We start from the raw sequence: 14,117 nt of genomic DNA, 5'->3' as shown, positions 1-14,117 counted from the left end.
AAATTTTTTTAATTACACGTTTTTTCTTGTGACAAATTCTTCTGCTTATAAAGAGAAAACCTGGCTTTTAAAAATTGTGTTTTTATACCTCACAGTAAAGGAAGCCAAAAGATAGAATACCATGTAGGTCTGATTTTGTTATCTCTTCTATGATCACAAAGTAGGACGTAAACCTTCTAAAAATTTGTTCTTTTCTTTAAAAGCCAAGGAGGCCTATTTGAACCCTTTTTATACTTACTAGTTTGAAAATTTCATATTTCTTTGAAGTTGTTTTTATTAAAGTATTTAGTAGTCTGTGCAGGGTACTGCTAGAAATCTACTCTAACTTCCACTTTCAGCTAGGCATTTTTCACTGTTTATATTCTTCTCTGGCTAGCACAGTTAAGTATTTAATGGATCAAAGTCAGAAGGAAGGGATGTCAGTATGAAAGATCTATCCCAGGGTGAATCATAATTAATTATGTCATTAACTGGAATAAAGACATGTCAGATTCATCAAATTTGCTGCTTTTTTTGCTGAAGAGGATTTTTTATTGAACAATTGAAAATCCCCCCAAAATAACATGCCAGACAAATGATAGATAGGGAATAGAATTAGTACAGCTCTGCATTTGGTATGTCTTAAAATAACTCAAAATAACTCTTAAAAATACACATCTCTACCTTATACAGTAGTGCTCTATTATCTTCAGGGTTCACTTTCTAAGGTTTCAGTTACCTGTGTTTAACCTCGGTATGAAAATAGGTGAGTACAGTCCAATAAGATACCACGAGAGAGCGAGAGACCGAGAGCCCACATTCACATAACTTGTATTACAGTATATTGTTATAAGGATTCTATTTTATTATTTAGTTATTATTGTTAATCTCTTACTATACCTAATATATATTAAACTTTATCATAGGTATGTATGTATAAGAAGAAACATCGTATATGCAGGGTTTGGTACTATCTGTGGTTTCAGGCATCCACTGGGGGTCTTGGAATGTATCCCCCAAGGATAAGGGGAGACAACTGTGTATAAATTAAATATTAGTTATTGGTTGACTTTAACCACTGAATAGATGAGATTACAAAGGCAAATCTAAGCAATTTATGAAAAGACATACAAATATGAGACCTTATTGTGTGATAGATTAGATTAGCTCAGTATTTTGAGTGTCACTTTTATAGGACATAGACAAATAGGGTATGTATGTCCACAGGGGAGACTAGGATGATAAGAAAAAGAGTTCCTATTTGGCTAGCACCTTCAACAAGAGCCTTAAATATTTAAAAAGGCATACCTGCAGGCTGTGACATAAAGGGAAATCTTCCCCCTGTCCTGCTGGAGGAAAGAGCTGGACCAATTATATATAGGGAAATGTAATTGACCTGAAACTTCATCACAGCTAGAACTATAAAATGTGTATGTGTTAGCCAATGCATTTGCTCATTTAGAGAGGTGATGCCACCTGACTCTGGGGGTCCATAGAAGAGACTGTATGTACCTCAGGTGGGAAGCTGGGATAGGCTTCTGAGGTCACTTACTTTCAAGCTCAACATACTTTCCTAATCATTTTGAGTAACGTGCTAATCTAGTCCCTTTAAGACTCCAAGGCATGAATTGAAACAATGCTGACAATGAACTCAGCCAGTCTGTATGTGTGAATCAGGGCGAGCAGAGACAGGCTGTAAACAACAGTAAGATTTCACTAAATGAAGCTGAGACTTAAACGAGCATGGGATGGTGCAGGGGCAGGGAGGACCTAGAGTACAGCTAGAGAGTTGTGGACTTAGGGAGCTGATGGGAGGAGGCAACATCCAACTGCTTTGTCTGGACCAAATTCAAATGGGACTTTTGATAATCCTGGTCATCTTATGTACTTTTCTTATTTGAAGTCACAACATGGACTAACACTTTCTTTTTTTTTTCTTTCCAAATGTGATAGGAAAGCAAAGATATCCTGTTAGTGGATCTAAACTCTGAAATCGACACCAATCAGAATTCTTTAAGAGAAAATCCATTCTTAACAAATGGCATCACCTCCTGCTCTCTTCCTCGACCAAAGCCTCAGGCATCCTTCTTGCCTGAAAACGCCTTTTCTACCAATCTCAACTTCTTTCCCACCCCTAATCCTGATCCTTTCCGTGACGATCCTTTCACACAGCCAGACCAATCGACACCCTCTTCGTTTGATTCTCTCAAATCTCCAGATCAGAAGAAAGAGAATTTGAGTAGCTTGTCTGCTCCACTGAGCAATGGGCCCCAGAATGGTGATGTTGATTATTTCGGTCAGCAGTTTGACCAGATCTCTAACCGGACTGGCAAACAGGAAGCACAGGCAGGCCCGTGGCCCTTTGCGAGTGGGCAAACCCAGCCAGCAGTGAGAACTCAAAATGGGGTGTCTGAAAGAGAACAGAACGGCTTCCATGTCAAATCCTCCCCGAACCCTTTTGTGGGAAGCCCTCCCAAAGGACTGTCTGTACCGAATGGCGTAAAGCAGGACTTGGAAAGCTCTATCCAGTCCTCACCACATGACTCCATAGCCATTATCCCACCTCCACAAAGTACCAAACCGGGAAGAGGCAGAAGGACTGCTAAGGTGAATTGTCTTCTCCACATATCCGTTAGCAGAGTGCATGTTCGGTACCAAAGGGTGGTGTGATGCAAGCTCTCTTTCCTGCTGCTCTTGTAGTTTCCCATGTGGCTGTGAAATAGAAGGTGGGATGAGGCACATCAGTTTCTCAGGAGTATTTTCCTCTAATCGCCAGCCTTTTAAAGCTTCTCAGCAGTGTTTGTCACACCCTGCTTTCCATTTGCATGTCTTGTCACTTATGATTAAACTAAACACAAGTTTTTTCGTTTTTAATGCTGCTATGCTTCTGTACCTCTGGTAAGTTCGATCATCACGTTCTGGGATGGGAGGGCAAGAGTTCTTGTGATTCCCTTTGTACCTTCCCCACACTAACACACGCCCTGCACGCTCATCGTGTTGCATTAATGTCAAGGTGGTGGTGTGAAATTTTAGAGTGTGTGTCTCCTCTTTTAACTGCTGACTTACTAACCCATTGTCTCAGAAGAAACTTACATCTTTATTATTACCACTACTGCCATGACCAGCTTCATTCAAGAGCAATTTAAAATGCAGCTTCTACAGATATCTTTTTGGAACTCTCATAGGAATATGCAGGCTCATCTAATGATTAACACCATATCGTCTCTATGTAACCTGATATACATCCAATGGAATAATCAAAAATATTCAAGATACTTATTTATAGTTGCCCTTTCTTTCCCAGCTTCAAGCTTTTAGCTGATAAGGAGACCAGACCAATACAAATGTGTAAATGAGCAAAATAGATTTCACTTTGCAAGTCCTCAGTTGTAGGAGTTGCCTTAGTGACTCCCCAGTAGTCTGTCCATCGCAGGAATCTCTCTCTTTTTGTTTTTAAATCAGTTGTAGTTTATCAGTAATAAAAAAAAGTTTTCCTTCTTGTGGCTCTCAAATTTGGGGTGAAAAGTAGGAGATAGATCAAAGCTGTATTTCGCTGTTACAGAGTAACTAACACTTCTCCCTCCCTCCCTGTCCTGGCAGTCTTCAGCCAATGACTTGCTTGCATCAGACATCTTTGCTCCTCCCGTCTCAGAACCTCCGAGCCAGATGTCACCCACAGGACAATCTGCAACCCTACAGACCAATCCTCTGGATCTCTTCAAAACAAGTGCTTCTGCCCCAGTGGGACCCCTTGCAGGCCTAGGTAGGTGTCTGGAGATAGAGTTAGGCGTGACTCTGTTACTTTCACTCACAAAATGATGATGTATGGGGGAAGCCACTTCACATCCATTGGAGTTCCACAGGCATAAGATTTAAGCATTCGCAAGAGCTCTTCTCCCACTCTCACTCCTGCACATCTCCAGCTCCATTGGATACTCTTGACTCGTAACTGAAATTTGGCTCCTTGAGTTGGCATGTGCCAAGAAATCCATTTTCAACACTGTACTTACTTGAGCCAACTGGTAATGGCTTCCTGGGAGACAACTGTTAAGGGATCCTGATGCTCAGACCAGCTTCAATGGTGCAAAGGGATTGAGATGAGAGAGCCTTGTCCGTCATCACTATTGGAAAAAATAGCAACATGCATGTCTTCTATGTCAGTTACTATAATGGATAGAAGGCCTATCCCCTATCAATTCCTATATCTGTCTTAGAAGGGACAGATACCTCAAGAAGGATATAAACTAAGTCTGAAGCAAGTGTAAGTCATGGAATGAAAAGTCCTGGGTTCTGGGCCTGGCTCTGTTCCTAGGCATATGGTAAGGGTGGGCCAGGCAACCACCCTGAGCAGTCTCTGAATGTTCAAGCCTTCGCAGCCCCTTGCCAATATTTTGGCTGGCTTGACAGTCTTACTAGAGTTAGAACATAAGGACTAAAAAGCTGAAGTTGAAAAGAGCACAGAGATAAGGCAAGAGATGGAATCTTGTCAGATGCCTAGGATGTGTTGGTGCCCTTCTGCATGAAGGTGTCCGTAGCTCCGGTGAGCCACTAACCACTCTGGCAGAACAATGGGGAAGGCGCTCGACTGAGGGCTGGCCAGCTGCTCTTTGACCACAGCTGCCACTTCTTTTTGGACCGCATGGTACAGTTTTCAGAAACCCTAACAATGGTCTTTGCTGTCCTGCTGGGGACTCTCTTTGTTTTTCTGCTTCTTGGCACCTCTGCCAACTCCCAATAGACTCTGGCATGGGAGGTGGAGGATTATAGATGAAGAAGGATTCTCCTCCCCTTTGGTAAAATTTGACCAGGGATCTTGGCTTTCTCTGCCTCCTGAAGAGTCAGTCATCAGGATCCTAATATTTTTTTTTCTGCTGTATTCCTGCAAAGGAAAATGTTTTGATTCTTTTACAAGAAATCTGCTTAATCATATCTAGAGTAGGGTGGCAAAAAGGGGAGGAGGTGTTACCCACCTGCCGAGTGGCTAATATCCATGTGGGTATGAGAAGCCAGTTTGTCCCAGGTCTCCACTCAGATTTATATTGTCAGGAGACTCTCCCTGAACACCCTGTGTCTCTTGGGGGCTTCTCCCTTTCTGTATCACTCTTTTCTCTGCACCCCCAAGTGGAGCTGCTTGGTGCCTTTCCCTCACAGAAAAGCAGAGAACTTGCAAGGCAGTGTCTGCAACTAGATCACATCACAGAGCTTTGTATCTAACATCAATGCCCTGAAGAATTTTTACAGCCAATATTTAACAAGTCAGCCTGAAAATACAGCTGGACCCTATAACTGTTAATTTATTCAGACGAAGTGAAGCTTTTTGGCTAGGTGCCCCTGTTGAGGCCTTGGGGTATACAACTGCAGAATACTGATGACTCTTCCAAGTTTAGACATGGGACTCAAACTGAGCTCCACAGTATAGTCCCTGTCCACTAGCAGGGATCCTTAGCCAAGGCGTGGAAGGTTGTGGGTCTGGCTTCCGCTAGACCCAGCTGGGGGACTGCCTCCCCTGGAGCACTGGGGGTGGGGAGAGGGTATTGTAGAAAGCTGAGCCCTCAGCTTCGACTTGCTATCCTGTGTTTTAATCTAGCTTCAGAAGGTAATGAAATTGATGTTTTATACCTATGTTCCCTTTTCTCCTAGTTCTTGCCCCTGCTTTCTCCGGCTGGGCCCTCGATGTCTTGAAACACAATGTACGGAATCTGGTGGGTGGGAATGAAGGCTGGCATAAGCATATAGTAGGAAAGTCTTTAATTTTTGGCAAATACAATATTTTTCTCTTTTACAAACACCATTCTCACTACTATGATCTATGACTAAAGCCATGCATGTTCCTAAGGGAAGGCAAGTGGTCCAACATAAAAGATGATCAAATTCTCCCCTCTTTTTTTTTTTTTTTTTTTTTTTTTGCACATTCAATGGGTGGAAATTATTAGTGAGTGATCTGGCTCCTGTTAATAAAATTTAAAAATTTGTTTTAAAATGCTAGCAATAACTTTGTTCCTATTAAACCCACTTTTAGAGCCTGTATTGTAGAATCTAAGAGGAATTTTTCTTTGATTTGTTATGAAAGGGGTATATTCTTTAGTGAAAATGAAGTCTAATTTCTGTATCTATGAAATCAGTATTTGAATTAACACACTAGTTTTTAAAAAATAGTCCCCTGCCTTTCTGCCAAGGAAGCAGGACAAGAGGATGGGTGCTGGGTCTGGGGCCAGTGTGCCTGGCTTTCAGCCTCTACTGTCATAGGCTGTGACTTTCCCAATTTTAACAATATTCTTGTACCCAGTTTCCTCACCTTCAACATAAGTATGTTGGTAAGTAAGTGGTTTCTGAACCACACCACTCTCTACTGAGTACACATATGCATTCGTGGCCAGATGACCAGCATTCATGATAGTAAGAGTGGAGTCAAGTGACACCAGTCTCCCATACTGAGGGGATCTAAGATAGATATTGTGCTACATACCCCTAAACACCATTTTCAAAATATTTCTCACTCTGGAAACAAAAACATTCCTAACCCAAGTTTGATGGCCTTTTCTTAGTTGAATTAAAAGACTTTCATAACTAAAGAATGCTGTGCTACAAAGCTCAAAGTAAATAGGTTTCCAGAGCAAAGCATCATCTGTGAATAGATAAGAGGTTGAATTTAGGTCTTTTATTAGTGGTGACCATTTAACTGAATCATTATTACACTTGGGAAGAGGCAGGGGAAAAAATGCCCTATATATTGGAACAAGATGCAGGGAATGAGCTTCTCCAGAAGAGGGGGACAGACATTGGAGACACCTGGATTCTAGTGATTTAATTAATTCCTGCCGAACACAGCAAGGATTCAGGAGATGGAGCCTTTCACCCACAAAGATCAGAAGCCATGACACAGGCCATCGCTCACCTCGGAAGGTTTTTATTTCCATTGTTCTCTCTCCCTCCCTTCCTCTTTTAAATACTCTGTGCTAACTCCTGGCAAGGTTTAGTGAGTGACACATGGCAGGAAGCACTTTATTTGAAACAGCCCTCTCAGGATAACAGCCTTTCCTCCATTTTTATAATAAAAGTCTAAAACTATCTTGGCATCAGCCAAACATTATCTTCCCTTTATATAGCTGTGTCAACCTTGGCAGCATTAAAAAGCGAGGAAACTTTGAAATGGTTTCTTCAGGATGTAAGCATGTTGGGGCCTTATGCACATGTGTGATCACTGGTTTTCATAAGACTCCAGACACAAGCCAGCTGCCAAATGAAAAGATCAAATCCATGACTCAGAAAGCCCAGTGGATTATCTCAATTAACCACTTCATAATCAGTGCGGTTTGTATAAGTAAATGTATTCACTCAACAAGTAAGTTCCTGCTATTGACAGACTGTTCTAGTTGTTGGAGGCATATCAAACAACTAGCGTATGTAGGAAGGGCTCTTATTTTTCACGACCGGGTAGTTATGAACCAACCGTATGACCTTTTTCTTAATTCATTGATTTATTCTTTTTTTTCTTCATAAACACTTTCTTTTTAAATTTCTTTTTAATTTCAGAGCATTACGGGAGTACAAATGCTTTGGTTACATAAATTGCCTTTGCACCACCCCAGTCAGAGCTACAAGCATGCCCATCCCCCAGACAGCGGGCCCACTGCACCTGTTTACTGTATTACCTTTTTAATGAGGAAAGTTAAAAAGGCATGGTAGAAAGAACATGGACTTTGAAATGCAACCAGCATTTGACTGCCAGCTATATGGTAAAAGCTACTTAACCTTTAGAGTGATTTAATCTCCCAGAGCTTTTATTTTTCCCAGGTCAGCCTTGGGGCTGGATGAAGGTGTTTGCCACCAAGATAGTGGCAAATGCTCCCTGGAGAGTTGTGCTTTCTGAAATTCAAGCATCCTCTTCAAGCTTGTCTGCTGATAAGTGCTTTTTCTGTCTTCCTTCAGGTAGTGTCTCTGCCACACTCCCTCAGGCAGGACCATGGAGCGCAACACCTTCGGTCTTCAATCAGTCCACTTCTATGGTCCCGGGAGCCATGATGGGTGGCCAGCCTTCAGGTTTCGGTCAGCCTATTGTTTTTGGTACAAGTCCAGCCGTTCCAGGTTGGAACCAGCCTTCATCCTTTGCAGCCTCAACTTCCCCTCCAGCTCCTGCCATTTGGGGCCCTTCTGCATCTGTGGCAACCAGTACTTGGCAGTCAACAAGCCCTTTGGGGAATCCTTTTCAGAGCAATATTTTTCCATCTCCTGCTATGTCCACTCAGTCCCCTTCTATGCTGTCCTCTCTCCTGGTCACTCCTCAGCCGCCTCCCAGAACTGGCCCTCCAAAGGACATCTCCAGTGATGCCTTCACTGCCTTAGACCCACTTGGGGATAAAGAAGTCAAGGATGTGAAAGAAATGTTTAAGGACTTCCAACTGCGGCAACCACCTGCTGTGCCTGCACGGAAAGGGGAGCATACTCCCTGTGGGACTTCAAGTGCCTTCTCCAGTTATTTCAACAGCAAAGTTGGCATTCCTCAAGAGAATGCAGACCACGATGACTATGATGCGAATCAACTGTTGAGCAAGATCAATGGTAAGCTACTCACTACTCTGCCTACTGTACCAATATTGCCACTGTCAGGTGGGCCCACAGGGTCCTTCAGATGAACCTTCTCCCACCCCCCCGAAAGTCTTGCTCTTGTTTCTTTTGGTAATTGAGGGACATGGAGACAACTTAACCAGTTACCTTTTAGAGCTAGCCAGGTACCTTAGCCCTTTCTAAGGGATGACCCAATGCTGCCCTCTAGTGGTAGTTCTTCAAAGGGCTGCCAAGAGCTAATGAAATTCAATGAGCGGTGGCACTGGGAAGGCTGTATAGTAAAGCCTCATCCATAGCCTTGGCCTTATATGAGGGGATTCTGCATCTCTTCCACTTCAGATACATGGCTTTCTCTTCTGAGAAGGGATGGATTTGCCTATAATAATCATCAGGAGTCCTGGTATCTGGTGGTGATTTTTGTTCCACTGATGTAAATTTCATAAGTTTAGAACTAAATTTCAAAGATAAGTTGACTGGGTGACTTGTGCCTATATTCGGGGAAAGCTTGTCTACTGAATACTCTGATTTTTTTGCCTTCTAGAACCACCAAAGCCAGTTCCCAGACAAGGTGCCCTACCAGTTACCAAATCTGTTGACCATGCATTTGAGAACCCTTTTACTAAAGATTCTTTCAGCTCATCACAAGCCCCTGTAAGTATCAACTACTAGAGCTGTTGCTCCAAAGTACATGCCACATAGAACTACTGCCTCTTGAATTAACCTTGCTTTTATAATAACTTTTTGAGGGTAAAGTGTGTTTGACTAAGATTTATCATTGAGAACCTTCACAATCTAAACATTCATTTAAACTAGGGGAAGATTATTTTTATAGGAAGTACTATCTTCTGAATTTGAAAAATAATATCACATAGAAAATACCCTTCAGATCTCACTTAACCTGGCTTATGAAAGTATTCTGGGGGGGGGGGAAACTGAGCCAAAATATTCTCTTAAAAAAACCTTTCAAAGATTTAAGTTCTTAATTTTCCACCCATGGTTTTATATCACATACTTTCTACTTGGGGGAAGTAAATGTAATTTAACTTGAACTTGATTTTGATGTAAATAATATATATCACCACCCACAACCAACTGGACACAAATCATTGTAGACCCCTACAGTATCTGATTAGCCTATAACCTAAGTGATTTTTAAAGGAATCTGGGAAGGCTTGATTGTAAGATTTTTTTTTCTTATGACTGCAATTATATGGTTTTATCTTCTTAGATGACTTCTCCTCAATCTGCATCTTCTGATATGTATAGGGATCCTTTTGGAAATCCTTTTGCCTAACTTTTGTAAGTAGAAAATCCTATTAAGCTTATCTTGGGGGTTTTGGTGACAGAGGGGAAAAAAGGTGAAATTTTAATTTTAAAATTGGAAAGAGAATAAATATCAATAATTTAGGAAAAGTAGACATGGAAATCTATACTTAGCTAATCAAGAATACCTAGGCAGGGAACTTAAGGATAGAATTCTTAAGCACATCAAAAAATAGTAATATACCCACCAGAATATGGATTTCTACCTTATCCTGTTTTTGGGTTTTCATTTCTGCATAGAAGTAAACTCAAAATAACATATAACAGTTTTCTAGCCTTTTTACCTTCACACTGAAGCTACTGCAAAGCATCCTAATAATAACTTGGTTTCCTATTTAAAAAGCTCAGGTTCTGAAGACCTTCTGAAGCCACCACACAAGTAAGCTAAACAGATGATGATCACAACTCTTCTACCATTTATTTCTTTGTGTGCAATCTCAATTAAAGTTAGTCTGAAATAGTTTGACAGTATTAAATCTAAAAGCTTTAACAGCTCTTAAATATCTCCTTTGTAAGCAGAAGCCCAAAAGGGGTCCAAAGGTTGATTCTTCTTTGTCTAGTGGACTTTATCCTAGACAAGTTATTAGGTATAACCACCTTTGATTGGAACTGTGAGAGTTCAGTGCAACCGTTTCTTTCTCAACAGCAAGTGGTTGCAACTTTGTTCTGATCTTAAAAGATTGAACTTAGTAGGGGAAAGGAAGCTTATCTCCATTTTAGAGAAGGTAGAGTACAGCTGGTAAGGGTAAAACAATAAAATGAATGAAAAAAGCCCAAACCCATTTTTTTCAATCTTGCCTCACCCAAGCAATACTACTTAACTATGCTTTGACACATCTAGAATTTAATTATTTTAAATAGATAAATATCTTAAATGTGGCATCAACAATAAGATTTTTTTAATCTGACAGAGTCTTGGTCTGTCACCCTGAGTAGAGTGCAGTGGCATCATCATAGCTCACTGTACCCTCAAATTCCTGGGTTCAAGCGATCCCAGAGTGCTGGGATTACAGGCATGAGCCACTGCACTTGGCCAACAATAAAATTGAGTTTATATGTATTTGGATCCTTCTCTCTCACCCCAGTTCTACAGTGTTTCTTACAGTACCTTTCCATAAATTCTGCTTCAGTAAACTGGGTGAATTGTTAAAAATGCCCTACCCCAGCCCTAAATTTAGAATTCCTCTCTGGTGCTGATAAAAAGCTTCCTTTTAACAAGAGTCCAGGGGATTCTAATGGTGATAAAGAAGTGAATTAGAAGTCTGGCCAGTGACTCATTCTCACTCTCCACTCAAGGGAAGACATACCCAAATATTAACAGAAAGGAATAATTACCCTGGAGTCAAGGAGGATGGTTTGGACTAAATGGAATTGACTAGACTTTCCTTTGGGAGCCCTTTCTTCTTTATATCATAAAGGAGGGATAGTTAGGTCAACCTGCTAAATTAATAGATTGGGTGGGGAGAACTATCATGGGAGAAAATAGGTAACATTACTGAGCACTTGTGTTAATCGCTTACATGCTCTACATTTATTATATTATTGAATCCTCACATCAACCCTAGGAGATACTATGAGTGATATTTTTAATAATGACTTGATATTTAATATTTAATACATTGATACTCAATTCAAAATACTAACCACAGGTTTTTCTTCTCCATACTTCTCTAGGAACTTGGTTTGCTGACTATCCAGAGGAACAAAGAGGTTGGCCTTAGAAGACAAGGACAAAGCTAATAGCCAGACACACCCTGATCTCTGCCCTGTCCGGCTTTCACATATTATCTGTTGCCTTATTTCTTGTTGCCTCTTCCACTTGTAAAATGTCTTTCACTTTCTGTCTAGGTTAAAGGTAAACTGAATCTATGGCTTTAAATAAATCAAGATCCTAAACTCTCTAGCTTAAATGTAAATGAAGTACACTAGTTTACCTACTGAACCCTTGCCTATTGTGTCCCTAGAACCTTCTAGAACACTTTACCTTTTACCTTTTGCTTGGGAGATGCAGCCATCACAACCCCTCCTATGATGCTGTTTTGAATAAATTTTCAAATCCTTACTGTTCAAAGTTGTTTGGGGGTTCTGTTTTAGAGCATAAAACGTAAAGACTATGGAACAAGGCACCTTCTTAAATCTTGCTTCAGACCATCACTGACAAAAAATTTTTGAAGTTGAAGCAAGTCTGAATTCCTCTGAGACACTTTGGAATCAAACACACTGAAGGACCTTTTTAAAGATGTAGTTTCTTCTCTTTCTGAAGATCAATTTCTCCTGAGGCCAAAAATGTCCTTTTTCCAATCTCTTGCTAGCTATTACAAATTAGGGAAAAGCATATTCATCTCTCCTCTCCTTTTCCCTCTGATTCTCTTTGCAGTCAGTTTTGCGTCCAGGTTCACATAGCATTACCTCCCTTTCACAAGCGACAGACTTTCATGGGGCAAAAAAAAAAAAAAAAACCTAATGATTCACAGATCTGGAGCCTCTTCTTTCTCAGTAATTGCTAGTCCCAGTAACTAGAATTGCAAATGGGCACAACCTGTATCTTTCCAATGGAATAGGAGGCCATTCTCTTGAGCTGAAGTTCTGGAAGAGCAGTTAATATTGAAGAGAAATCAAACTCAACTCAGCAATGAAGGACTGTATTCTGAAGAGCAACACATCACAAAGCTAACTGTGTTTGTGCCAAATACATTAGGTGCTTCTTTGGGGTCACGCTAGGCCTTTATCAAGTAACTGGAAAACTTTCTTGAAGCCCCAGTCTCATAGTGAGTAGGAAGACAAATAAGGGGAAAAAAGCTGTAGAAAGGGTATTTGGGGTTATCTTTGAAAATCTGATGTCTGCAATATTTTTCCCCTCACAACCTTGGAAACTTTCCCAGTTCATTCTCGTCCTGCTGTTAGCAGGGTTCTGAAGAGTTCGTTCTTGCCAAAATGAGTTTTGTTTTGTTTTATGTTGGATTCTTAATGTTGTCTCCTGACCCTTAATGCTCAGGTTCTTGTGGATGTTAATCAACCTCAGACAATGTTACCTTTAGGTGGAAGAAGAGGATGACTGCTCAGGATCTAAACAAGATGGTGGCCTCATGAACCGCTATTGATTAACCTCAGTAGTTAAGCTAAAGTCCTGTGGTTTTACGTTTAATGGTAATAGCAGATCATATATGGCATAATTTTCCATCAGGCTTCTTGCTCAGTCATAAACACAGACTTGAATTAGTACTTTAAATGTCCAAATACCTAAATGTGCTAAACTGGAGGTAACTATTTCTAGGTAGTTGAATTTTTAAAAGTCATGATCAGCCACGCAGCTGTTTTGTACATACTCATTTTCTCATGCACTTTTCTGTATGCAAATAAAGCTATAAATTTACTCATTTTAATAAACTGAAATGGCAGAATCTCATGTGTTACCATCAGTTTATTCTAATATTTGACCTTGCTTTGAGTTGACATTAGCAACAATTTATAAAACATACCAATCTAAGGTGAGCAAATGTTAGTTATAATACATTCTGGGTTATCACAAAGATGAAGAGAAAGTGGAGATCCATGAAATAGAATTAGATAAGTAAATTATCATCTAATCTCTTTCAACACTCTCTTTATGCTCCTCTCTCAGACCCACACTGGGAGTTTAATGGAGTTCAGCAGATAAGACCTACAGCAGAACAACCTCAGCTGATATCCATGATAAAAATCATTCGTTAGTGAACTATTAAGGCATGAACTTTTCACTGTTTGCCTCCACTTATTTTTTATTCAGTCATATTTTACCTCACCAAGACAAGCCTGCTCTAGGCTGGTGCAGGCCACTCAGGAGAGCTGCTGTGTGAGGTGGGCAGCTAAGGATCAGATGTTTTCCTCATTAGGACATTATTAAACACTTACCTATTATAAAAGTTCAAGGTTCTTGTATCAAGAAGCCCTGCAACTACAAGGAAGAGAATCCTAAGGCCAGACTTTGCCTGGTTATAGAAGTCTTAGTGTTAATCCTAACTTCTCTAAGGAGTAAGACAAACTTGTGGGGCAGGGTCATCTATTGGTGTACACTATTATGGAATGTTTCATATTACTGCCTTACCTGTTCCCTTAATGGGAACATTTGGTCTCTTTCTGACATAGTAAGGTGGAATATAGAGAAACAGACTCTACACAAAAGCAGCTTCCAGGAAAACAGAAAGTAAGCCATGGATGAGCTGGAGAAGGCTGCTGAGAACATGCTACACACTTGGCCGGGCACGGTGGCT

At 40.6% G+C, this 14,117-nt stretch overlaps 1 protein-coding gene across 3 annotated transcripts in view; it reads left to right on the top strand.

The window, feature by feature from the left end:
* Positions 1–11,934, top strand: part of DAB2 (DAB adaptor protein 2) — a 51,099-nt gene extending 39,165 nt beyond the window's left edge. For 2 of the 3 annotated variants that reach the window (XM_045566359.1, XM_045566358.1), the window contains 6 exons: positions 1,933–2,586; positions 3,580–3,742; positions 7,909–8,538; positions 9,086–9,195; positions 9,773–9,843; positions 11,542–11,934. In XM_045566359.1, coding sequence (XP_045422315.1) covers positions 1,933–2,586; positions 3,580–3,742; positions 7,909–8,538; positions 9,086–9,195; positions 9,773–9,838 — 1,623 coding nt within the window. In that variant the 3' untranslated portion in view covers positions 9,839–9,843; positions 11,542–11,934. The remainder of the gene's footprint in view (positions 1–1,932; positions 2,587–3,579; positions 3,743–7,908; positions 8,539–9,085; positions 9,196–9,772; positions 9,844–11,541) is intronic. The other variant, XM_045566360.1, reaches the window with a different exon arrangement.
* Positions 11,935–14,117: the final 2,183 nt, after the last annotated feature.

Source organism: Lemur catta, chromosome 12 (assembly GCF_020740605.2).
Source record: "Lemur catta isolate mLemCat1 chromosome 12, mLemCat1.pri, whole genome shotgun sequence".
Lineage (NCBI taxonomy): Eukaryota > Metazoa > Chordata > Mammalia > Primates > Lemuridae > Lemur > Lemur catta.
Note: the sequence above shows the minus strand (reverse complement) of the source record. Positions and strands in the feature narration are given on the sequence as shown.